Source organism: Nerophis ophidion, linkage group LG17 (genome assembly GCF_033978795.1).
Source record: "Nerophis ophidion isolate RoL-2023_Sa linkage group LG17, RoL_Noph_v1.0, whole genome shotgun sequence".
In the NCBI taxonomy this organism is placed as follows: Eukaryota; Metazoa; Chordata; class Actinopteri; order Syngnathiformes; family Syngnathidae; genus Nerophis; species Nerophis ophidion.
The window spans coordinates 5,417,986-5,445,943 of NC_084627.1; the positions used below are offsets into that span (position 1 = coordinate 5,417,986).

The window sequence follows — 27,958 nt, forward strand, 5'->3', positions numbered from 1 at the left end:
GAAACAAAGCAAAAGGAGACTTTTTTAACGCTGTTTAACGGAATGATGACGCCCCATGACACTTTGTTTGAGAAAAAAAACGGGAGCAGTCGGAAATAGAATAGCGGCGAATCTCCCAGACTGTGTCACTGAAATATTCATCTGGATGCGGAGAGACCATGAGTGTGCTCCAGTGTCAGGTGACGTGGTGAACTAACAAGAACCCGGTGTATTTTTAGAAGTGCTGCATGCGGACACAGCGTTATTACGTCTTCTCCATTGCTTTTCTCTCATTTTCAAGATCGTCCTCTCTGCGGTTTGTTCTTGGCCTTGTGCGCACACACACACACACACACACACATAAATACTCTTGTTATAGCCGCAGGCATTTATTAGCGCTGTCAAACGAATCCATCCATCCATTGTGTTCCACTTTCTTCTTTCTTAACTTGAACTATTTACAACCAGATATATCTGCTGCGACAGTTATACTGTTACACTTTATGGGAATGCTCTGTAATTCTACAAGTGGAGTAAAACATGTATAGTATCAGCACACATATATGTGAGGGTGTATGTATGTGAATATATTTGTGTAAAAAAAAAAAAAAAAAAAAAAAAAAAAATATATATATATATATATATATATATATATATATATATATATATATATATACCTAGTGTGTGAATGTGAGTGTGAATGTTGTCTGTCTATCTGTGTTGGCCCTGCGATGTGGTGGCGACTTGTCCAGGGTGTACCCCGCCTTCCGCCCGATTGTAGCTGAGATAGGCACCAGCGCCCCCCGCGACCCCGAATGGGAATAAGCGGCAGAAAATGGATGGATGGATGGATGGATGTATATATATATATATATATATATATATATATATATATATATATATATATATATATATATATATATATATAGCTGAGATAGGCGCCAGCAACCCCAAAGGGAATAAGCGAAAGAAAGTGTATATGTATATTAGGGCTGGGAATCTTTGGGTGTCCCACAATTTGATTCAATATCGATTCTTGGGGTCACGATTCGATATTTATTTAGATTTCTTCTATTCAATTCGATTCTCGATTCAAAAACAATATTTTTCCAATTCAAAACGATTCTGTATTCATTCAATACATAGGATTTCAGCAGGATCTACCCCAGTCTGCTGACATGCTAGCAGAGTAGTAGATTTAAAAAAAAAAAAAAAAAGCTTTTATAATTGTAAAGGTCAATGTTTTATCAACTGATTGGAATAATGTAAATTGGTTTTAACTATTAAACGAACCAAAAATATGACTTATTTCATCTTTGTGAAAACATTGGACACAGTGTGTTGTCAAGCTTATGAGATGCGATGCAAGTGTAAGCCACTGTGACACTATTGTTCTTTTTTTATTATTTTTATAAATGTCTAATGATAATGTCAATGAGGGATTTTTAATCACTGCTATGCTGAAATTATAAATAATATTGATACTGTTGTTGATAATATTCAGAGGGGTTAGTCCGTCTGCCTCACAATACGAAGGTCTTGCAGTCCTGGGTTCAAATCCAGGCTTGGGATCTTTCTGTGTGGAGTTTGCATGTTCTCCCCGTGAATGCGTGGGTTCCCTCCGGGTACTCCGGCTTCCTCCCACTTCCAAAGACATGCACCTGGGGATAGGTTGATTGGCAACACTAAATTGGCCCTAGTGTGTGAATGTTGTCTGTCTGTCTGTGTTGGCCCTGCGATGAGGTGGCGACTTGTCCAGGGTGTACCCCGCCTTCCGCCCGATTGTAGCTGAGATAGGCGCCAGCGCCCCCCGCGACCCCAAAAAGGGAATAAGCGGTAGAAAATGAATGGGATGGGATGGATTACTTTTGGTTTGTTCTGTGTCGTGTTTGTGTCTCCTCAATTGTTCTGTTTATTGCAGTTCTGAGTGTTGCTGGGTCAGGTTTGATTTTGGAATTGGATTGCATTGTTATGGTATTTCTGTGTATTGTTTTATTGGATTGATTTATAAAAAATAAAAAAAAAGATCGATTTAAAAAAAAAAAAAGACAATCAATTCTGAATCGCACAACGTAAGCGATTCGATTCGGATTCGAATTGATTTTTTCCCACACCCCTAATATATATATATATATATATATATATATGTATGTATGTATGTATGTATGTATGTATGTATGCATGCATGCATGCATGCATGCGTGTGTGTGTGTATATATATATATATGTATGTATGTATGTATGTATATATATATGTGTGTGTGTATGTATATGTATGTCTATATACATATATGTGTGTATTTATATATGTGTATATATAGATATATACGTATATATAGATATATATGCGTGTGTATGTGTGTATATATATACATAAAAATACGTACGTGTATATATGTGTGTATATATGTATGTATATATACACATATATGTATATATATACGGATGTGTGTGTGTTTGTGTATATGTGTGTGTGTGTGTTTGTGTGTATATATTTATATATATATATTTGTGTGTGTATATATATACATATATATATATATATATATGTATATATATATATATATATATATATATATATATATATATATATATATATATATATACACACAAACACACACATATATATATATGTATATTTGTGTGTGTGTGTGTTCACACAGCACCACCCGCGACTCCAAAAGGGACAAGCGGAAGAAAATGGATGGATGGATGAGTCAATTGTGAAAGAGAAGGTGTTCGAGCACCACTAGGGGGCGATCTGTGCATGTAAATGATCTCCAAGGGTTTATTTCCCCCCTCACTGAGTCTTTTGTCATGTGTGCCTCCTCTGAAGGCCGACAACAAGGAGGTGGACGGCGGCCTGCTGCCCGACGGCAAAGAAGCCAGCCCGGGCGGACACGAGGCGGAGGGCTCCAAGTGGCAGAGGCCCAGGTTCTCGCGAAAGTCTCTGATGAGGTGTTGTCTGGTCAAGTGGATCATCGCCAGTACGACTCAGCAAGGACCAGGTAGAACCCATCAATGCCGGGGGCCTCATGTATTAAGAGTTGCGTGGACTTCCTGTAGGTTCAAATCCAGAAAACTACAAACGCGAGAAAACCTTCAGATGTACTAAAGTTTTTTTTTACATTGCAATCAACTTGAAATTGATCTTGGATGATACTGAAGGGGACAAGTGGTAGAAAACACATGGCTGGATATTGAAAGTAGCCATAGGACCGAGCTCTGCAAGCTCTGCCCAATCAGGAGTCAGTAGGGGGTAGGGTGGTACGGTAGACCGGTACTAGTATAATATTGCGGTACTAATCAATCAAAAACGGTACTATAGTCTGATAAAAAGTACCGACATTGCTGGTTTTAGGAGCAGAGCAGCATGTTCGGCAGCGCACAATGACAGGGTACTTACAAGCAGACACAGTGTGTAGACAGAAAAGGGAGAACGGATGCATTTTGGCCTAAAAAGTAAAGATAAAGGTGAAGTTACAACACAGAAACGCCCTCAGGAAGAGGTGCTTTAAGACATGGCTAGCTAGCTAGCGGCTAACATCCATCTGCAGTCGGCAGTGTTTTAGCTACTTCTAAAACACTTACCCTCGCTTCCATGGCAATAAATAAAGTAAGTTTCTTACAAGTAGCATGTCAGGTTCAAACACTACTGACATCTATTCAACAAGACAAGAAGCAAGGAATTTAACAGAGACAGAATTAAATTTGGCCCAATTGAGGAGAGTAGCGTCGACACTGTTTTATTTAAGGACAAACTTGCAATAATAAACATACGTTTAATATGCTGTAAGATTTTTGGTTAAAATAAAGATGTTGTGGGTTCGCTCAAAAACTATATATCAATCAATCAATGAATGATTGATTGATTGACGTCCATTACATCCGAGACTGGATTTAATGGACATCGAGGGGGTCTACCGTAATATTGTGAAAGTCCAGTCCATAGTGGATCTAACATAATAGTGAGAGTCCAGTCCATAGTGGATCCAACATAATAGTAAGAGTCCAGTCCATAGTGGACCTAGCATGATAGTGAGAGTCCAGTCCATAGTGGATCTAACATAATAGTGAGAGTCCAGTCCATAGTGGATCTAACATAATAGTGAGAGTCCAGCCCATAGTGGATCTAACATAATAGTAAGAGTCCAGTCCATAGTGGACCTAGCATGATAGTGAGAGTCCAGTCCATAGTGGATCTAACATAATAGTGAGAGTCCAGTCCATAGTGGACCTAGCATGATAGTGAGAGTCCAGTCCATAGTGGATCTAACATAATAGTGAGAGTCCAGTCCATAGTGGATCTAACATAATAGTGAAAGTCCAGTCCATAGTGGATCTAGCATAATATTGTGAGAGTATAGTCCGTAGTGGATGTAACATAATAGTGAGAGTCCAGTCCATAGTTGATCTAACATAATATTGTGAACGTCCAGTCCCTAGTGGATCTAACATAATAGTGAGAGTCCAGTCCATAGTGGATCTAACATAATAGTGAGAGTCCAGTCCATAGTGGATCCAACATAATAGTGAGAGTCCAGTCCCTAGTGGATCTAACATAATAGTGAGAGTCCAGTCCATAGTGGATCTAACATAATAGTGAGAGTCCAGTCCATAGTGAGTCTAACATAATAGTGTGAGAGTCCAGTCCATAGTGGATCTAACATAACATTGTGAAAGTCCAGTCCATAGTGGATCTAACATAATATTGTGAAAGTTCAGTCCATAGTGGATCTAACATAATATTGTGAAAGTTCAGTCCATAGTAGATCTAACATAATAGTGAGAGTCCAGTCCATAGTGGATCTAACATAATAGTGAGAGTCCAGTCCATAGTGGATCTAACATAATAGTGTGAGAGTCCAGTCCATAGTGGATCTAACATAATAGTGAGAGTCCAGTCCATAGTGGGTCTAACATAATAGTGATAGTCCAGTCCATAGTGGATCCAACATAATAGTAAGAGTCCAGTCCATAGTGGACCTAGCATGATAGTGAGAGTCCAGTCCATAGTGGATCTAACATAATAGTGAGAGTCCAGTCCATAGTGGATCTAACATAATAGTGAGAGTCCAGCCCATAGTGGATCTAACATAATAGTAAGAGTCCAGTCCATAGTGGACCTAGCATGATAGTGAGAGTCCAGTCCATAGTGGATCTAACATAATAGTGAGAGTCCAGTCCATAGTGGACCTAGCATGATAGTGAGAGTCCAGTCCATAGTGGATCTAACATAATAGTGAGAGTCCAGTCCATAGTGGATCTAACATAATAGTGAAAGTCCAGTCCATAGTGGATCTAGCATAATATTGTGAGAGTATAGTCCGTAGTGGATGTAACATAATAGTGAGAGTCCAGTCCATAGTTGATCTAACATAATATTGTGAACGTCCAGTCCCTAGTGGATCTAACATAATAGTGAGAGTCCAGTCCATAGTGGATCTAACATAATAGTGAGAGTCCAGTCCATAGTGGATCCAACATAATAGTGAGAGTCCAGTCCCTAGTGGATCTAACATAATAGTGAGAGTCCAGTCCATAGTGGATCTAACATAATAGTGAGAGTCCAGTCCATAGTGAGTCTAACATAATAGTGTGAGAGTCCAGTCCATAGTGGATCTAACATAACATTGTGAAAGTCCAGTCCATAGTGGATCTAACATAATATTGTGAAAGTTCAGTCCATAGTGGATCTAACATAATATTGTGAAAGTTCAGTCCATAGTAGATCTAACATAATAGTGAGAGTCCAGTCCATAGTGGATCTAACATAATAGTGAGAGTCCAGTCCATAGTGGATCTAACATAATAGTGTGAGAGTCCAGTCCATAGTGGATCTAACATAATAGTGAGAGTCCAGTCCATAGTGGGTCTAACATAATAGTGATAGTCCAGTCCATAGTGGATCCAACATAATAGTGAGAGTCCAGTCCATAGTGGGTCTAACATAATAGTGATAGTCCAGTCCATAGTGGATCCAACATAATGGTGAGAGTCCAGTCCATAGTGGGTCTAACATAATAGTGAGAGTCCAGTCCATAGTGGATCCAACATAATAGCGAGAGTCCAGTCCATAGGGGATCCAAGATAATATTGTGAAAGTCCAGTCCATATTGGATCCAACATAATAGTGAGAGTCCAGTCCATAGTGGATCTAACATAATCCGCAGGTTTTTTCGCTGGTGTGCCGACATCTGCTTGCTGTGTGTGAATTGCACACACATGACATGACAGTCAGTCGTCTGTTTCTGCACGACTCAGCGATATCAACCCTTCCTTGTACTATCTGCTTCTCACTATTTGTCACTTAAAATCCCAAAATTAGATTAAAAACAACAACAAAAACAAGTTTTGTTTATGTATAGAAGACCTCATTGTTGGACTCTGACTCTGCTGCTGTTTTGAAATAGTCACTGCTGCTTGGCTGCCATCTAGTGGTTGTCAGGAGAACTTCCTGTAGTATTGATCATCATACTGAGATTACATGTCATTTATTGCACATTACATGTGAATAAAGTGGTCATCAATAATATAGCCCTTGGTTTCAAACTGCCATGAGTTAATTTTTTATTTAGGACTTTTTTTTTGTTGTTGTAATAATTAGGCAGGAAAAAAAAAAGTAAATAAATTGCACAAATTATCAAGCGTAGACCGGTCCGCAGCTACAAAAAGGTTGTGGACCACTGATGTAGACCACTAGGAAGTCTTTTACATTTAGAAAAAAATAATAATATGACTCCTTTAATGCGCCTTTTAATCCGGTGCGCCTTATGTATGAAAACGATCAAAACTATACCATTCATCAGCAGTGCGCCCTATTGTCCAGAAAATACGCTATTCTGTAGGCTTTTTATAGACAAACATTTATTCTTTTTTTTCAACTTTCCAGTCCATCCTTGATTAAACCCATATATTCCAACACATTCTGGAAATAAACCCTTCCAATTAATGCCGAAGAGCAAGCATGACAAGAGTGTTAAAGGTTCCTTCTTTTTGTATTTAAAAGGACAGGAGTAAGACCATAGGATGCACTTAGGGTGCATTAAACACTATTATGTTGCATTGTTTCATTTGTTCTGTATGGCAGGAGCTCATACATATTGTATGTTAATGTAGTGATGTCAGCAGCAATATAACAATATCACATTAGTACGCATGTCCACCAAACCAATGTTTTAGTTTTAAAAATATTTAAATGTCATCTCATCCTTGAAAATGTTGCAATATGTTTAATTATTATTTTTTTAAATACACATCTAAATAAACAAATGTCATTTTTGGGGGAAAAAAATGCATATAGACATAAAATGTATTATTAACTTTAGTTTTAGTTTTAAAAATATCTAAATGTCTTTTCATCCTTCAAAATGTTCCAATATGTTTAGTTCAATTTTAAAAAAAAGGACAAATCTAAATAAACAAATGTCATTTTTGATAAAAAAAAATGAATATAGACATATAATGTATTTTTAACTTTAGTTTTAGTTTTAAAAATATCAAAATGTCATCTCATCCTTCAAAATGTTCCAATATGTTTAGTTAAATTTAAAAAAAATACAACATATCTAAATAAACAAATGTAATTTTTGAGAGAGAAAAAAATGCATATAGACATAGAATGTATTTTTAACTTTAGTTTTAGTTTTAAAAATATCTAAATGTCATCTCATCCTTCAAAATGTTCCAATATGTTTCATTAAATTTAAAAAATACACATCTAAATAAACAAATGTCATTTTTGAGAAAAAAATGCATATAGACAGATAATGTATTTTTAACTTTAGTTTTAGTTTTAAAAATATCAAAATGTCATCTCATCCTTCAAAATGTTCCAATATGTTTAGTTAAATTAAAAAAAAAATACAACATATCTAAATAAACAAATGTAATTTTTGAGAGAACAAAAATGCATATAGACATAGAATGTATTTTTAACTTTAGTTTTAGTTTTAAGAATATGTAAATGTCTTTTCATACTTCAAAATGTTCCAATATGTTTATTTAGATTTGTCCTTTTTTTTTAAATTGAATTAAACAAATGTCCTTTTTGAGAAAAAAATTCATATAGACATAGAATGTATTTTTAACTTTAGTTTTAGTTTTAAAAATATCTAAATGTCATCTCATCCTTCAAAATGTTCCAATATGTTTAATTAAATTAAAAAAAATACATATCTAAATAAACAAATGTCATTTTTGAGAAAAAAATGCATATAGACATAGAATGTATTTTTAACTTTAGTTTTAGTTTTGAAAATATCTAAATGTCATCTCATCCTTCAAAATGTTCCAATATGTTTAATTAAATTTTAAAAATACACATCTAAATAAACAAATGCCATTTTTGAGAAAAAAAAATGCATATAGACATAGAATGTATTTTAAACTTTAGTTTTAGTTTTGAAAATACCAAAATGTCATCTCATCCTTCAAAATGTTCCAATAGTGCTGTCAAAAAAAAAATATATATATATATTTTTTTTTTTTATTTTTTTTTTTTTTTGAACAGATTAATCAAACTATGACATTTTGATTAATTAGTTAATCCATCCATCCATCTTCTTCCGCTTATCCGAGGTCGAGTCGCGGGGGCAGCAGCCTAAGCAGGGAAGCCCAGACTTCCCTCTCCCCAAGCACTTCGTCCAGCTCTTCCCGGGGGATCCCAAGGCGTTCCCAGTCGGGAGACATAGTCTTCCCAGCGTGTCCTGGGTCTTCCCTGTGGCCTCCTACTGGTCGGACGAGCCCGAAACACCTCAACTTTTAAAAAAAAAAAATATATATATAAATATTTTACCACAAATGCAATTATATCATCAGAATAGCATACACAAACATTTTATACATAGTGTATTTCCTTGAATAGACTACATTTATTTAGTTTGTTGCGCGCCACCGGTCTTCCTCTCAGGGAATAAAACACACTGGTCGGTACAAAGTTCTTTCAGATGACATGTATGTTGAGTAAAAATGACCCCAGAGACAGAATGATACAATATTAACGTTTTTTACTAAAGCTTTAGGAGACCAGCCCTTACAACGCAGCCATAGCATCAGCAAGAAGAGGTCTAAACCCAAGCAAAAAGAGTCAGCTTATGTAGAGCGAAAACAGCCCCCCTCGCCCAGAAAGCAGTGCTGCTGCTTCTTCAAAACTGATAAGGAACTGGCCAAAACAGCCCCGTGAGCTGAAAAACAGGAGCCTTTAAGACAAAACCAAGAGGTTACTAGCAGACATGAGATATAAGCAAGGAGGTCACGAGAAGACAAACTACATGGGATAATACTAACTCAGGTTCTGACTTTGGTTTCACCATTGAATTTTGGTCATTTCCCAACCAATTTTCTACAACACAAACACAACGTTGAAACACATATGCCTTTTGACCAAAAATGTTTTACCGTTGATTATTGGTCATTTCCCAAACAATTTTCTACAACACAAACATAACATTGAAACAACATGCTTTTTGACAACTTTTATTTAATGTCAGATTCGGACGTAGATTTGATTGATTTTTGGTCATTTCCCAACCAATTTCCTACAACACAAATGCAACATCCTTTTTTAATACAGTTAATCAATGTTCGGTTCCAACGTAGATTTGACCATTGAATTTTGGTCATTTCCCAACCAATTTTCTACAACACAAATACAACGTTGAAACAACATCCTTTTTGACAACATTTAATCAATGTTGGGTTCCAACGTAGATTTGACCATTGAATTTTGGCCATTTTCCAATCAATTTTCCACAACAAAAACACAACATTGAAACATGTTTTCTGATGACTTTTAATCAATGTTGGGTTCCAACGTAGATTTGACCATTGAATTTTGGCCATTTCGAAACCAATTTTCTACAACACAAATACAACATTGAAACAACATGCTTTTTGACGACATTCAATCAATGTTGGGTTCCAATGTAAATTTGACAGTTGAATTTTGGCCATTTTCCAACCAATTTTCCACAACAAAAACACAATATTGAAACAACATGTTTTCTGATTACTTTTAATCAATGTTGGGTTCCAACGTAGATTTGACCATTGAATTTTGGCCATTTCGAAACCAATTTTCTACAACACAAATACAACATTGAAACAACATGCTTTTTGACGACATTCAATCAATGTTGGGTTCCAACGTAAATTTTGACCATTGAATTTTGGTCTTTTCTCAACCAATTTTCTACAACAAAAACACAACACTGAAACAACATGCTTTTCGACGACGTTTATTCAATGTCAGGTTCTGACTTAAAAAAATTGACCATTGAATTTTGGTCATTTTCCAACCATTTCCCTACAACATAAACATAACGTTGAAACAACATGCTTTTCGAGAACGTTTATTCAACGTCAGGTTCTGACTCAAAACAATTGACCATTGAATTTTGGCCATTTCCCAACCAATTTTCCACAACACAAGCATAACGTAGAAACAACATGCTTTTTGACCACTTTTATTTAATATCCGGTTCCAACGTAGATTTGACCATTGAATTTTTGCCATTTTCCAATCAATTTTCCTCAACAAAAACACAACATTGAAAGAACATGTTTTTTGATGACATTTAATCAATGTTGGGTTCCAATGTAGATTTGACCATTGAATTTTGGCCATTTTCCAACCAATTTTATACAACACAAATACAACAGTGAAACAACATGCGTTTCGACAACGTTTATTCAATGTTAAGTTCTGACTTTAAAAAATTGACATTTGAATTTTGGTCACTTTCCAACAATTTCTCTACAACATAAACATAATGTTGAAACAACATGCGTTTCGACAACGTTTATTCAATCTCAGGTTCTGACGTAGGATTGACCATAGAATTTTGGTCATTTCCCAACCAGTTTTCTACAACACAAATAAAACATTGAAACAACATGCTTTTTGGCGACATTTAATCAATGTTGGGTTCCAACGTAGATTTGACCATTGAATTTTGGTTTTTTTCTCAACCAATTTTCTACAACAAAAACACAACACTGAAACAACATGCTTTTTGACGAAGTTTATTCAATGTCAGGTTCTGACTTTAAAGAATTGACCATTGAATTTTGGTCATTTTCCAACCATTTCCCTACAACATAAACATAACGATGAAACAACATGCTTTTCGACAAAGTTTATTCAATGTCAGGTTCCGACTCAAAAAAATTGACCATTGAATTTTGGCCATTTCCCAACCAATTTTCTACAACACAAATACAACAGTGAAACAACATGCGCTTCGACAACGTTTATTCAATGTAAGGTTCTGACTTAAAAAAATTGACCGTTGAATTTTGGTCATTTTCCAATCAATTTTCCACAACAAAAACACATCATTGAAACAACATGTTTTTTGATGACATTTAATCAATGTTGGGTTCCAACATAGATTTGACCATTGAATTTTGGTCTTTTCTCAACCAATTTTCTACAACAAAAACACAACACCAAAACAACATGCTTTTCGACGACGTTTATTCAATGTCAGGTTCTGACTTTAAAAAATTGACCATTGAATTTTGGTCATTTTCCAACAATTTCCCTACAACATAAACATAACGATGAAACAACATGCTTTTCGACAACGTTTATTCAATGTCAGGTTCTGACTCAAAAAAATTGACCGTTGAATTTTGGTCATTTCCCAACCAATTTTCTACAACACAAATACAACGTTGAAACAACATGCTTTTCGACGTTTATTCAATGCCACGTTCTGACTTTAAAAAATTGACCATTGAATTTTGGTCATTTTCCAACCATTTTCCTACAACATAAAAATAACGTTGAAACAACATGCGTTTCAACAACGTTTATTCAATCTCTGGTTCCGACATGGATTTCACCATTGAATTTTTGTCATTTCCCAACCAGTTTTCTACAACACAAATACAACATTGAAACAACATGCTTTTTGACAACATTTAATCAATGTTGGGTTCCAACGTAGATTTGACCATTGAATTTTTGTCTTTTCTCAACCAATTTTCTACAACAAAAACACAACACTGAAACAACATGCTTTTTGACAACGTTTATTCAATGTCAGGTTCTGACTTTAAAAAAATTGACCATTGAATTTTAGTCATTTTCCAACCATTTCCCTACAACATAAACATAACGTTGAAACAACATGCTTTTCAACAACGTTTATTCAATGTCAGGTTCTGACTCAAAAAAATTGACCATTGAATTTTGGTCATTTCCCAACCAATTTTCCACAACACAAACATAACGTTGAAACAACATGCTTTTTGACCACTTTTATTTAATATCCGGTTCCAACGTAGATTTGACCATTGAATTTTGGCCATTTTCCAATGAATTTTCTACAACACAAATACAACAGTGAAACAACATGTGTTTCGACAAGGTTTATTCAATGTCAGGTTCTGACTTAAAAAAATTGACCATTGAATTTTGGTAATCATCCAACTATTTCTCTACAACATAAACATAACATTGAAACAACATGCGTTTCGACAACGTTTATTTAATCTCAGGTTCCAACGTAGATTTGACCATTGAATTTTGGCCATTTCCCAATCAATTTTCTACAACACAAATACAACAGTGAAACAACATGCGTTTCGACAACGTTTATTCAATGTCAGGTTCTGACTTTAAAAAATTGACCATTGAATTTTGGTCATTTTCCAACCATTTCCCTACAACATAAACATAACGTTGAAACAACATGCGTTTCGACAACGTTTATTCAATCTCAGGTTCCGACGTGGATTTGACCATTGAATTTTGGTCATTTCCCGACCAATTTTCTACAACACAAATACAACATTGAAACAACATGCTTTTTGACGACATTTAATCAATGTTGGCTTCCAACGTAGATTTGACCATTGAATTTTTGTCTTTTCTCAACCAATTTTCTACAACAAAAACACAACGTTGAAACAACATGCTTTTCGACGACGTTTAGTCAATGTCAGGTTCTGACTTTAAAAAATTGACCATTGAATTTTGGTCACTTTCCAACCATTTCTCTACAACATAAGCATAACGTTGAAACAACACGCGTTTCGACAACGTTTATTCAATCTCAGGTTCCGACGTAGATTTGACCATTGAATTTTGGTCATTGAATTTTGGTCATTTCCCAACCAATTTTCTACAACACAAATGCAACATTGAAACAACATGATTTTTGACGACATTTAATCAATGTTGGGTTCCAACATAGATTTGACCATTGAATTTTGGCCATTTTCCAATGAATTTTCTACAACACAAATACAACAGTGAAACAACATGCGTTTCGACAAGGTTTATTCAAAGTCAGGTTCTGACTTTGAAAAATGGACCATTGAATTTTGGTCATTTTCCAACCATTTCCCTACAACATAAACATAACGTTGAAACAACATGCGTTTCGACAACGTTTATTCAATCTCAGGTTCTGACGTAGATTTGACCATTGAATCTTGGTCATTTCTCAACCAATTTTCGACAACAAAAACACAACACTGAAACAACATGCTTTTTGACGACACTTAATCAATGTTGGGTTCCAACGTAGATTTGACCATTGAATTTTGGTCTTTTCTCAACCAATTTTCTACGACAAAAACACAACGTTGAAACAACATGCTTTTCTACGACGTTTATTCAATGTCAGTTTCTGACTTTAAAAAAATTGACCATTGAATTTTGGTCATTTCCCAACCAATTTTCTACAACACAAATACAATGTTGAAACAACATGCGTTTCGACAACGTTTATTCAATCTCGGGTTCTGACGTAGATTTGACCATTGAATTTTGGTCATTTCCCAACCAATTTTCCACAACACAAGCATAACGTTGAAACAACATGCTTTTTGACCACTTTTATTTAATATCCGGTTCCTGCGTAGATTTGACCATTGAATTTTTGCCATTTTCCAATCAATTTTCCTCAACAAAAACACATTGAAACAACATGTTTTTTGATGACATTTAATCAATGTTGGGTTCCAACGTAGATTTGACCATTGAATTTTGGCCATTTCCCAACCAATTTTCCACAACACAAATACAAAAGTGAAACAACATGATTTTCGACAACGTTTATTCAATGTCAGGTTCTGACTTTAAAAAATTGACCATTGAATTTTGGTCATTTTCCAACAATTGCCCTACAACATAAACATAACGTTGAAACAACATGCGTTTCGACAACGTTTATTCAATCTCAGGTTCCAACGTAGATTTGACCATTGAATTTTGGTCACTTCCCGACCAATTTTCTACAACATTGAAACAACATGCTTTTTGACGACATTTAATCAATGTTGGGTTCCAACGTAGATTTGACCATTGAATTTTGGTCTTTTCTCAACCAATTTTCTACGACAAAAACACAACGTTGAAACAACATGCTTTTCGACGACGTTTACTCAATGTCAGGTTCTGACTTAAAAAATTTGACGATTGATTATTGGTCATTTCCCAACCAAGTCTCTCCAACACAAACATAACATTGAAACAAAATGCTCTTTGACAACGTTTATTCAATATTTGTTCCATCTCGCTGCCTATTTAGACTCTCATCCCGCACGGGCCAACAAAATTCCTCGGCCCGCATCCACTCCCCCGTCCAAGACCAATATAAGTTATCTTAACAATTGATTTTTGCCTCTTCCTCATCCTTGAAGTGACTCTAATGTGCGTGCAGAGTCATCAAGCACGATCATCTAAAGCATGCAAAGCGGGCCATGTGAGAAAAGGTGCGTCAGGTTGAGTGTTGGAGAAGTGAAACCAAGCAGGCGTGTTAAATGTGTTTTAGGCCGGCGGAGTTATTGACAGGACGGGGCGGGGCGGGCTTTCTCTACTCTTTTAAGTGCTCTTCATATATCCCCAGCATCAGCGGATATGGATCATTGCTTGTTTTTTTTTTGCAGCCTTGAAATGACTGCGCAACTACAGCTCCCACATATAAACACACACACACACACACACTTGAAGTATATAGAGCAAGGTATCCTAATGTGAGAAGCCCCCGCTAGAAATGGAGGATAGTTTGGGATCATGTGATGGATTTTGGCTTTTTTACTTTGTGCATTTTAAACTGTTTACCGGGACCCAGTCGATGATTTTTGTACGTGGTCGCTACGTTGTGTCGCAAAGAGTTCTGATCGCCGGCGGTGTCTAATGAGAGGCCAGGATGGGATTGGACGGCATGGAAATTATTGCTATTTTGGTTGTCAGCAGCATGTTCTATTTCGTGCTCAAACAGTTTGGCATCTGTGACCCTTTGTCACAGGAAGGTAAGACTGGAGTTAAGTTGTCCAACATTAGTTGCTGTAGATGCGTAAAATACGTATATACCAGGGGTTAGGGAACCTATGGCTCTAGAGCCAGATGTGGCTCTTTTAATAACTGCACCTGGCTCTCAGATAAATCTTAGCTGACATTGCTTAACACGATAAGTAATGAATAATTCCGCTGGTAATCAGTGTCAAAAATAACGTTCAAAATATAAAACATTCTCATGCATTTTAATCCATCCATTCGGTTCTACCGCACCTGTTCAAGAAGTTGCATTAAATGTAAGAGTTATTTTATTTATTGTTGGTTAGCTTCGGAATAACAATTTTATTAAAAAAAACAAGAGACTTATTATACTCTAAAAATGTTGGTCGTACTTAAAAATGCACGCATTTAGTTGTATTCACTGTTAAAAATATATATTATATGGCTCTCACGGAAATACTTTTTAAAATATTTGGCTTGTATGGCTCTCTCAGCCAAAAAGGTTCCCGACCCCTGGTGTATACTATACATATATATAGATTCGAACTTGAACAAGAAGAAGATATGTTTTATTATGATTATATCTGTGACGCATCCTACTGATAGTTGTAATATCACTACTGATACACAAGCACAATAACAAACATTTTGTTGTAGGAATAAGTCTGCAGGTGTGCTTAAAGTTGTTGTTTAAATGTGTCTAAACGTCTTAATTTGCTTCTTCTTGTTTATTTGTTTGTTGATCTCAATCTCTCCCTGGTCTTGTGTGTATCAACTTTCCATTTGTCTTGTGCTCTTTGCAAAGATGGTGAGTATTGCCTCTGCTGCTATATTTCCCTTCACTTAATATTTTTATTATATTATCATTATTGCATCTTTATTATTTGTATTGTTAATGCTATAACCCTTCTATCATTATTTGTATTTGAATTGTTTTATTTTATTATCATTATAATTACCAATGGTTTTATTACTACATTTTATTCATTATTATTGTATGTATTATTATCATTAATAATGATATTGTATGTATTATTGTTGTTTTTTATTAGTAGTACTATTGTTTTTAATATAATATTGTATGTAATATTTTATTTATTACTATTGTATTCATTTATTATTTTGCATGCATTTTATTATTATTACAATTGCATTTATTTTTGTTATTTTATTTGTATTATTAATTTATTATCAGAATTTGTAATATTGTTTTATTAATTTTTTATTGCTAATTTATTTGAATTATCATTGTATTATTATGTTACCATTATTTTATTGTATCTATTATTATTTAGTCATTAACAATTGTCATTGTATTTATTATTGTTTATTATTAATGTTAGTGCTGTTGATAGTGCCATCAATTTTATTATTTCTACATTTTATTTGTATCATTATTGTCATAATTTGTGTTGTTTAATTTAATTTTTATTACTAATTTATTTATTTTAATTATAATTATATTATTATGTTACTGTTATTTTTATTGTATATATTATTATTTTGTTATTAACATATGTATTGTCATTGTATTTATTATTGTTTGTTATTAATGTTAGTGTTATTAATACGGCCATCACTTTTATTATTTGTATTTTTTTAAATTAATTTAATTATTATCCTAATTTGTATTATTGTTTTATTTTTATTTTTTTATTAATATTTTTTAATTTTAATTATTATGTCTCTGTTATTTTTTGTTGTCTATTATTATTTTGATTTTAACATTATGTGTATTGTCATTGTATTTATTCTTGTTTATTATCAATGTTAGTGTTATCAAAATTGCCATCACTTTTATGTGTACATTTTATTATTAATTTTACTGTCATAATTTGTATTATTGTTTTATTATTATTTTTACTATTTATTTTAATTATATTAAGTTACTGTTATTTTTATTGTATGTATTATTATTTTGTTATTTATTATTAATGTTAGTGTTATTAATATTGCCATCACTTTTATTTGTATATTTTATCCTAATTATTAATTTTATTGTCATAATTTGTACTATTGTTTTATTACATTTTGTATTATTTATTTTAATTATCCTTAAATTATGTTAGTGTTATTGTTATTGTATGTATTATTATTTTGTTATTTATTATTAATGTTAGTGTTATTAATAGTGCCATCACTTGTATTATTTGTATTGTTTATTATCAATATGAAGGCAATTACTGAAGCACTATTGACATGATCCTCCCTTATCATTTTGGACATTTTGAATGACGGTATGCAGAAGGTCACTTTGCACCGCTCTCAAATAATGGATGTATTTATTGATATCCATCTTGTTTAAAAGTCCAATTGTGGAAGACGCTTCCTCGCTTCCCCACTGACAGACACTTCACAGAATCCCAGCGTGCAGACTTCAACAGAGTTTTTTCTCTCAGAATGTGACTTTTCAGTCACGTCCGTATCCTCCCTCCCTCTCTGCTCCCGGCCGCTTACTGTTAAAGACAACAGATGATTAGACAACTCGTACCACCCGGGAAATCTATTCACCTGCCAGCTGTGTCTCGCCGTCAGCACTGCCCCGCCCCCGTCTGCTGGTGCTCTAGCTTCAGCACCGTGAACAGAGGCGGTGACCTTTGCTCCTGCAGGCGCGCTGGTCACACGCTCCCTCCACACCAATATTTTTCAAACATGTCAGTAATGTCCAACAATATTGTAAGTTGAAAATGGCTTTTATTTTAAAATGTGTAGAAAAGCTGTATACTGTATTTCCTTGAATTGAATATAGTATGCGCCTGCCTAGAATTACTGCCGGGTCAAACTCGTTTCGCTAAATAGTTAGCGCATGCTTAGCATTACCGCAGGTTCAGGATTAACGCCGGGTCAAACTCGTTTTGCAAAATATTATTGTTATTAGTGCATGTCTAGAATTTCCGCCGGGTCAAACTTGTTTCGCAAAATAATTAGCATATGCCTAGAATTTCCGCCGGGTCAAACTCGTCACGTCACGAGTGACACGTCACCTGTCATCATTTTCAAAATGGAGGAGGCTGATTTCAATCATTTGAAATCGCATACAGGGAAGAAGATTAAGAGCTATTCAGTAGGATTTAAGGTCCAAGCTATTGAATATGCTTAAAAGAACAGTAAGCAGCTATGTTTTATTAATATACCGTAGCTGCGTGTGTCAAATATGAGTCATTAAATGTCTCCCGCCTCCTGGTGGTAGAGGGCGCTAGTGGTCCTTCTTGCGAAAACTCGGCTGCAGAAGAAGTGACAACAAGCAGCAAGAGTTTATTTTTTCCTCTCGCTTGCACTTTTAACATGGAGGATTACATATCTAATATAAAACAGTTTTCTAAACTGGACTTTCAATCGAAGCAGGAGGTAATAAAGGGCAGATCTCCATCGAGACAGAGACTTTTAAAACTGAAGAAAGATAAGGAAGACTTCTATAAACAAGTTATCGATGCTTTTAATCAGAAGGAACTGCGCATAGTCTTCATTTATAAGTAAGAGTAAGACCATAATAACTTTTTTTTTTTTTTATTAAATGTGCTTTTCATGATGGTATCCTTACATCACACTCAAATGTTTAAGCGCAGGCCTAATTTTACCGCATGTCTTCGGTAAGTGCCAGAGTGAGAAGAGGTTTTAAAATAATTAGCGCATGCTTGCCTTTACCGCATGCCTTTGGTAAACGCCGGAGTAAGAAGAGGTTTTAAATCAATTAGCGCTCTTGCGGCAATTCAGAGAAATACGGTACTTCAAAAAAATCGAAGGACACACACATGTTATTGTTAAAAACATGATTTAAAAAAAAGAATATTTTCAATAACAGGGGACTTTTAAATTAAGCTTGAGGGTGAAATAATGCATCCAAAGTGTCCAAAATGATTGAAAGTTAAACACCACATTCGGAATGTTCCTCACACGCTCTTGGACATTTCACCTTCCCCTTCAAGATGCACTTCTTCCATATGTTCTTTTCTTTCCATCCTTACCGCTCCTCCTCACCTTTTGGCTCGGCAGACAACATCGACATGGACCTGGAGCTCTCCATGGTGCGCCACCAGCCTGAGGGTCTGGAGCAGCTCCAGGCGCAGACCCAGTTCACCCGGAAGGAGCTTCAGTCCCTTTACAGAGGCTTCAAGAACGTAAGAGCACACACGTACACGCACACGTAGTTTCTAAGTTTGCAGGGGTGGAAGGCTGCTAATGTGCATTAAAGGACGTCCGCTGCAATTACAGCGCAGACAAAGACCGCCGGGCTGCTTTGCCAAAGTAGTGCAAGGCATTAAGTCAGGAGCTGTGGTCAGGGAGCTTCGCTGTAAGCAAAACGTTTGTTGTTTATGTCAGGTTGAGTTGTTGACGAACCCCAAGATGCAGAGAAGGCGGCAGGCATTGTGCAGGTAAACATAATTTAATTTAACACTAAAACAAGAACAAACAAAAGGGTACAAAAAAAAGGCGCGCACAAGGCGGAGAACAAACTTGGCTAAAAACTAGCACTAAGGCTAGAAACAAAAACACTTACTGTGACACGAAGGAACTATGACATGAGCAGAGTGAACAGAAGTAGACACAGCTACAACGATAAGTGAAGTGAATTATATTTATATAGCTCTTTTCTCTAGTGACTCAACGCGCTTTTACATAGTGAAACCCAATATCTAAGTTACATTTAAACCAGTGTGGGTGGCACTGGGAGCAGGTGGGTAAAGTGTCTTGCCCAAGGACACAACGGCAGTGACTAGGATGGCGGAAGCGGGAATCGAACCTGCAACCCTTTAAGTTGCTGGCACGGCCACTCTACCAACCGAGCTATGCCGCATTATTAATGACAGTATTAATGACATTGACAGGTAGTGGTGAGGAGAAAGCAGGTCTAAATAGCACCTGGCTGATTGACACCAGGTGTGGCCAGGTGCCAATCAGCCACAGCTGAGGGGACACAGCACTCAGAGAAACAAGCAGGAAATAAAAACAAAATAAAAAGCGCTGACAGGAAACAGACAAATGCAGAGGAAAAACTAAAACATAGCCAAATTGTCAGGGACAAGCCTGACAGTTTACTCGGGAACCTCTTGGAAGTCAACGCTTCCGTAGATTTAACTATTGAATTTTGGTCATTTCGCCAACCAATTTTCTACAACACAAATATAATATTGAAATAACGTGCTTTTTGACAACATTTACTCAAATTCAGATTCCGACGTAGATTTGACCGTTGATTTTTGGTCATTTCCCAACCAATTTCCTACAACACAAATACTGTACAACATTAAAACTGTCAGTACGTGGACTTTAGGGTTTGTTTTTCCGGAAAGCAAAGGAAAGTTGGAGCGGGCAAGTCGTGAAGGCAAAGACATATTTTATTTTAACACTATAAGTACAAAAAAAAAAGATGCAAACAAAAGGCGCGCACAATGGTGGAGAACAAACTTGACTAATGAAACAAAACTTGCACAAAGGCAGAAACCATAAACAATAAACAAAAACTTACTTGGCATGGAACTATGAAACAAGCAGCGTGAATCGTAAACATGGCATGAAGCAGAGTGGAGGTAAAGTCGCCAGGCTGACTTCCTGGTAACTTTCGCTTTAAATAATAGACATGATTAGTGACAGGTGTGCGAGTGCAAAACGTGAGACAGGTCCGTGACATGAGGACAGGTGAAAACGAATGGGTAGTCATGGAAACAAAACAAACAAGGAAGTGCAAAAACAGGAAAGAAAGGAGTCTTAAGCAAAACAGAACATAATTAAACTAAAACATGATCACAAGACATGACAGAAACAACATGCTTTTTGATGACCTTGATTGATTGATACTTTTATTAGTAGTTTGCACAGTTCAGTACATATTCCGTACAATTGACCACTAGATGGTAACACCCCAATAAGTTTTTCAACTTGTTTAAGTCGGGGTCCACGTTAATCAATTCATGGTACAAATATATACTATCAACGTAATACAGTCATCACACAAGTTAATCATCATAGTATGTACATTGAATTATTTACATTATTTACAATCCGGGGGGTGGGATGAGGAGCTTTGGTTGATATCAGAACTTCAGTCATCAACAATTGCATCAGCAGAGAAATGTGGACATTGAAACAGTGTAGGTCTTATTTAGTAGGATATGTACAGTCAGCAGAGAACATAGTGAGTTCACATAGCATAAGAACAAGTATATACATTAGAAGTACATTTGAGTTGTTTATAATCCGGGGAGATGGGATGTGAATGGAGGAGGGTATTAGTAAAGTGTTGAAGTTGCCTGGAGGTGTTGTTTTAGAGCGGTTTTGAAGGAATATAGAGATGCACTTACTTTTATACCTGTTGGGAGTGCATTCCACATTGATGTGGCATAGAAAGAGAATGAGTTAAGACCTTTGTTAGATCGAAATCTGGGTTTAATGTGGTTTGTGGGGCTCCCCCTGGTGTTGTGGTTATGGCGGTCATTTACGTTAAGGAAGTAGTTGGACATGTACTTCGGTATCAAGGAGGTGTAGAGGATTTTATAGACTAGGCTCAGTGCAAGTTGTTTTACTCTGTCCTCCACCCTGAGCCAGCCCACTTTGGAGAAGTGGGTTGGATTGAGGTGTGGTCTGGGGTGGAGGTCTAAAAGTAACCGGATTAGCTTATTCTGGGATGTTTGGAGTCTAGATTTGAGGGTTTTGGAGGTGCTGGGGGTACCAGGAGGTGCAAGCGTAATCGAAGAAGGGTTGAATGAGAGTTCCCGCTAATCAATGTTTAGTTCCAACGTAAATTTGACCATTGAATTTTGGTCATTTCTCAACCAATGTTTTACAACACGAATACAACATTGAAACATGCTTTTTGCCAACGTTAATTCAATGTCAGGTTGTGACGTTTATTTGACCATTGATTATTGGTCATTTCTCAACCTATTTTATATAACATTGGAACAACGTGTTTTTTGACAACGTTTATTCAATGTCAGATTCCGACGTAGACTTGACCATTGATTTTTGGTAATTTCCCAATCAATTTGCGAATACAACGTTGAAACAACATGCTTTTCGAGAACGTTTAATCCATGTCAGTGAACGTTTGTGACTTGTGCTTTGTGTCTTACTTTAGAAGGCCAAGCTAGCTACACAACAACTCGCACTTACATTCGTGACTTGTGCTGGTTCAAGCAAACCAACAGCAGAGCATTTTTTTCGACATTGGGTTTCATCGTGGACATGTTGTGCTACAACCGGTCTTACATAAATTAAAAATGGCTTACTCGCACAAGGCTATATGGGTAGATTTCTGCCATATATGGATAATTCGCTGATGTCACACTTGGACAGCATTCCAGAGCGTTTGGAGGAAGTATGAAGGAAGGCAAGATTGTTTTAGAAAAATCTCTGCAAAACCTCTATGATTTGATTTCTAATTTTCCAGACCCAAATACACATAAGCAGGAACCAACTGGTAAGAAAAGTTGGTTTTGAATGATAGGACCCCTTTTAGAAATTTCACTCGACACAAATAAAATTTAAAAAAAGACAATGATAAGCATTTAATTCTCGCCACTTTTCCAAAATAGGAATGTCCCAGTGGGCTTGTGGACGAGGAAACCTTCAAGACTATTTACTCACAGTTCTTCCCTCAAGGAGGTAAACTTGACGAATGACAACCAATGGATTTATCGATTTTTGATGTTTGTCAGTGTTGTTTCTAATCGTGCCTTTCTCCTTCTCAGACGCCACCATGTACGCACATTTCCTCTTCAACGCCTTCGACATGGACAGAAACGGCTCCATCAGATTCGAGGTCCAGTCCACCGCTACTCCTTCTTATTATTTGGCGGTATCGCTTTTAATTGGATTTAATGAATCTCCACCAAGTAAGATTTATTTGTTTAAAACCGAAAAATGTTCATTGTTAGAGTACAAAAACCTTCTACTGTAAATACCATTTTTGTCCTGATCGGCTACTTGGATCATGTCATATTTAGTTTTTGTTCCATCTTTGTATCGTGTTCTGTTATTTAACTTCCTTAGTTCCTGGTGGCACTTCCTGTTTTGTTCCGTTGCCTAGTTACACATTAGTGTCACCGGCCTTTTGCTTTTGACGGTATCGCTTTTAATTGGATTTAATGAATCTCCACAAAGTAAGATTTATTCGTTTAAAACTGGAAAATGTTCATTGTTAGAGTACAAAACCCCATCCATCATCATCTTCCGTTTATCCGAGGTCGGGTCGCGGGGGCAACAGCCTAAGCAGGGAAACCCAGATTTCCCTCTCCCCAGCCACTTCGTCTAGCTCTTCCCGGGGGATCCCGAGGCATTCCCAGGCCAGCCGGGAGACATAGTCTTCCCAACGTGTCCTGGGTCTTCCCCGTGGCCTCCTACCGGTTGGACGTGCCCTAAACACCTCCCTAGGGAGGCGTTCGGGTGGCATCCTGACCAGATGCCCGAACCACCTCATCTGGCTCCTCTCGATGTGAAGGAGCAGCGGCTTTACTTTGAGTTCCTCCCGGATGGCAGAGCTTCTCAGCCTATCTCTAAGGGAGAGCCCCGCCACACGGCGGAGGAAACTCATTTCGGCCGCTTGTACCCGTGATCTTATCCTTTCGGTCATGACCCAAAGCTCATGACCATAGGTGAGGATGGGAACGTAGATCGACCGGTAAATTGAGAGCTTTGCCTTCCGGCTCAGCTCCTTCTTCACCACAACGGATCGGTACAACGTCCGCATTACTGAAGACGCCGCACCGAGCCGCCTGTCACGATCCACTCTTCCCTCACTCGTGAACAAGACTCCTAGGTATTTGAACTCCTCCACTTGGGGCAGGGTGTCCTCCCCAACCCGGAGATGGCATTCCACCGTTTTCCGGGCGAGAACAAAAACCTTCTACTGTAAATACCATTTTTGTCCTGATCCTCTACTTGGATCATGTCATATTTAGTTTTTGTTCCATCTTTGTATCGTGTTTTGTTATTTGACTTTCTTAGTTCCTGGTGGCACTTCCTGTTTTTTTTCCGTTAACTAGTTACACATTAGTGTCACCTGCCTTTTGCTTTTGACGCGCACCTGCCTCTTAATTACTCTCCTTATTTAAGCCTGCCTTTTTCATTACTCTACTCGCTCTCGGATTGTCGTTTGTATTTGATGCAACAGGTGACGTCACTATCCCCGCTTGTGGTAAAAGACTTTGTGTTCTTTAGCTTCCATGCTATTCCGTTGCTTGTCCCTAGCTCACATGCTTGCGCTTTTTGTTCGTTTTGTTGTTAGTGCCTTGTGCAAGTGTTTTCTGTTCCTGGTCTGTTCTTAGTTTGTTTTGTTAGTGATAATAAATCATCATTTCTTACCTTCACGCTGTGTCAATCTCCGACTGCATCATTCGAGAGAACGAACCCGCACCACGATGCCAGCTAAGCGTCACAATTTTAACATCATGACAGACATGGAATCACACCCTTTAGTCACCACCCCTTTTTTTTTAATCCAATATAGTATTGTTGTCTGAGGCTGGGCCAATCAGGGGCCACTATTGTTTAGTCTTTATTTGAAGGGACAATGCACAGAAACTGTCATGACGAGGACTGTGGTGCGGTTTGTTTTCCCGTGGTGCAAAACGACTGGATCGGACACGACGTGAAGGTAATGACATCTTTTAATATAAACTACAAAAAGGAACAAACGAAAGGCGCTCACAGCTGAGGTTCAAAACTTGGCTAAGAAAACAAAAGCTATTACTATAACGTAAACTATGGACATAAAACAAAACTTGCAGACTATGGCATGAATAATGAAAACTTACTTGGAACGAGAAAAGAGCATGGATAACGAGGGTGTGTAGTGTAGAGGGTGATGTCGCCAGGCGGACTGCCTGGCAACTACAGGCTTGAATAGTGCTGTGGATGTTGACAGGTGCGTGAGTCCAAACAAATGAGCCAGGTGAAACTAATGGTCGTCATGGAAACTAAAACAAACTAATGGAGTCAAAAACAAAACAGAATATAACTAAACAGAACATGATCACAAAGACATGAATAAACATTAAGCTCCAAGACAAATATGTTCTGTACCAGATTATTGCTAAATAGCTCATTTCCATCTGCAGTCCCTGGCTACCTCAATTAAAGGGATACAAAAATCATGCAATAAAATCATACCATAACATATAATCAAATTAAGAAAAGTCAGAAAATGCCCTTTCACTTACAATACAACCACAGCTCATTTACATGATCACACAAAGACAATACATGCTCTTGTTCACATCTGTCATCATTTGTAAAAAACAAAACAAAACATGATTTTAACAGACACACCTTACAATTTACAACAAAAATGCTGTCACGGATAAATATAATACACATTAAGTTGATGTGTCAAACACAGTGCCCACCTTAGTGACCGTGTGAGCAGCCACGATACTAAACAGCACACTCTGATTGGTTTGGACTCATCTAGAGCCCAATACAATTGCAGTATTGATATTTTTAGTTCCTTAAGCTAACTCTTAAGCTTAAAAAATGCTTAGGGCTAAAATATGTAGATAATGCTTTAAAAAGCGGTAAATGACACAAATATAGTGTTCAAATATTGGGGTCTTTTCGTAAGCAAACGTTAACTCAAGCACGTAATTACCTGTGATTAATCATGATTCATCCAAATTCCACAATTTAATTCATCCATCCATCCATCTTCTTCCGCTTATCCGAGGTCGGGTCACGGGGGCAGCAGCCAAAGCAGGGAAGCCCAAAATTTCCTCTCCCCAACCACTTCGTCCAGCTCTTCCTGGGGGATCCCGAGGCGTTCCCAGGCCAACCGGGAGACATAGTCTTTCCAACGTGTCCTGGGTCTTCCCCGTGTCCTCCTACCGGTTGGACGTGCCCTAAACACCTCCCTAGGGAGGCGTTCGGGTGGCATCCTGACCAGATGCCCGAACCACTTCATCTGACTCCTCTCCATGTGGAGGAGCAGCGGCTTTACTTTGAGTTCCTCCCGGATGGCAGAGCTTCTCACCCTATCTCTAAGGGAGACCCGCCACCCGGCGGAGGAAACTCATTTTGGCCGCTTGTCCTTTCGATCATAACCCAAAGCTCATGACCATAGGTGAGGATGGGAACGTAGATCGACAACGGATCGATACAGCGTCCGCATTACTAAAACGCCGCACCGCCTGTCGATCTCGCGATCCACTCTTCTCTCACTTGTGAACAAGACTCCGATGTACTTGAACTTCTCCACATGGAGCAGGGTCTCCTCCCCAACCCGGAGATGGCACTCCACCCTTTTCCGGGCGAGAACCATGGACTCGGACTTGGAGGTGCTGATTCTCATTCCGGTCGCTTCACACTCGGCTGTGAACTGATCCAGCGAGAGCTGAAGATCCCGGCCAGATGAAGCCATCAGGACCACATCATCTGCAAAAAGCAGAGACCTAATCCTGCAGCCACCAAACCGGAACCCCTCAACGCCTTGACTGCGCCCAGAAATTCTGTCCACAAAAGTTATGGACAGAGTCTGTGACGAAGGACAGACTTGGCGGAGTCCAACCCTCACTGGAAACGTGTCTGACTTACTGCCGGCAATGCGGACCAAGCTCTGGCACTGATCATACAGGGAGCGAACCGCCACAATCAGACAGTCCGATACCTCATACTCTCTGAGCACTCCCCACAGGACTTCCCGAGGGACACGGTCGAATGCCTTCTCAAAGTCCACAAAGCACATGTAGACTGGTTGGGCAAACTCCCATGCACCCTCAAGAACCCTGCCGAGAGTATAAGGCTGGTCCACAAAAGGGACCAGCCGGGGACCGTGTAATTATTTCTCAGAGTCGCCTCTGGCTACTTTGGGGCCCTTAGCAAATGTATTTATTTTTTATCAAAGAGACGTCAGAGACGATTTACTGAACCAAAAGTTGCTTTATTACAAGCGAATATCATTATACAGGACTGCAGTTCCAGGAGGAGGTCAGGTCAAGAAATTGAGGCACTACTAACTTGGAGAGGTTTGTTTACAACTTCAATTTTCTGTGACGTCGTCCACAGGACTTTGTGCTGGGCTTGTCCGTGCTGCTTCGAGGCTCTGTCACAGAGAAACTACGCTGGGCGTTCAACCTCTACGACATCAACAAGGACGGATACGTCACCAAAGAGGTGGGGTGTTTGTTTGTTTTTCTCATTTTCGACTCTTTCTCTTGATTTTTGTGTATGCGCGCAGGAAATGATGGCCATAATGACGTCCATTTACGACATGATGGGCAGGTACACCTTACCCAGCGTACGAGAGGACTCCCCTTATGAACACGTGGAGAAATTCTTCCAGGTAATGACGGCGGAAGTAATCCAAACAATGCGTGAAAAACAACCTGCCGCCAACCACTGTGTGTCTAGAAAATGGATCGTAACCGAGATGGAGTCGTGACCGTTGAGGAGTTCATAGAAACCTGCCAAAAGGTAAAACCTGCAGTTCTGGTCCCTATGTGGTTTCACTTCTTATACCAAGTTTTGGCTTTGCAGGACAAAAGCATTATGTCTTCCATGCAACTCTTCGAGAACGTCATCTAGGATGGTGGCAACCTCGCGTCACCTTGAGAAATTATCTCATGCAACACACCAGGTGTCACTCATCACAATGTAACCTCACCTATGCAGAGGAATCGTCGCCAGGCCACGTTCTCTTCGCGTTTGTTCTTTTCAAAGCACAAAACTTCAAAGTCGGCCGTCCACAGAGTATTAAAAAGCATGTGATACTTGACAAAATCCTCACATTTTTCG

General features: G+C 37.7%; 1 protein-coding gene across 3 annotated transcripts; it reads left to right on the plus strand.

The window, feature by feature from the left end:
- The first annotated feature begins 23 nt into the window (after window positions 1-23).
- LOC133535854 (calsenilin-like) lies at window positions 24-27,943 on the plus strand. Of its 3 annotated transcripts, none has more exons than XR_009802342.1 (9): window positions 24-179; window positions 2,816-2,987; window positions 19,229-19,353; window positions 22,768-22,837; window positions 22,924-23,067; window positions 27,230-27,337; window positions 27,402-27,506; window positions 27,575-27,637; window positions 27,701-27,943. XR_009802342.1 is itself a non-coding variant. In XM_061875843.1 (9 exons), the coding sequence occupies exons 1-9, from the start codon at window positions 159-161 to the stop codon at window positions 27,746-27,748; spliced, it is 783 nt and encodes a 260-aa protein (XP_061731827.1). In that variant the 5' UTR covers window positions 28-158; the 3' UTR covers window positions 27,749-27,943. The 3 variants fall into 3 exon arrangements, 2 of the variants coding, with proteins under 2 accessions (XP_061731827.1, XP_061731828.1); XM_061875843.1 differs by having other exon boundaries at window positions 28-179; window positions 22,924-22,994; XM_061875844.1 differs by lacking the exons at window positions 24-179; window positions 2,816-2,987 and adding an exon at window positions 14,906-15,249 and having other exon boundaries at window positions 22,924-22,994.
- The last annotated feature ends 15 nt before the right edge of the window (window positions 27,944-27,958 follow it).

What these genes read in the sequence shown, in the direction of transcription:
- LOC133535854 (XM_061875843.1), top strand. Translation starts at nt 159, where the DNA reads ATGAGTGTGCTCCAGTGTCAG. An exon ending in ACGGCTCCATCAGATTCGAG is followed by an intron (nt 22,995 to 27,229) that starts GTCCAGTCCACC and finishes CGTCGTCCACAG; the next exon opens with GACTTTGTGCTGGGCTTGTC. An exon ending in TCATAGAAACCTGCCAAAAG is followed by an intron (nt 27,638 to 27,700) that starts GTAAAACCTGCA and finishes TTGGCTTTGCAG; the next exon opens with GACAAAAGCATTATGTCTTC.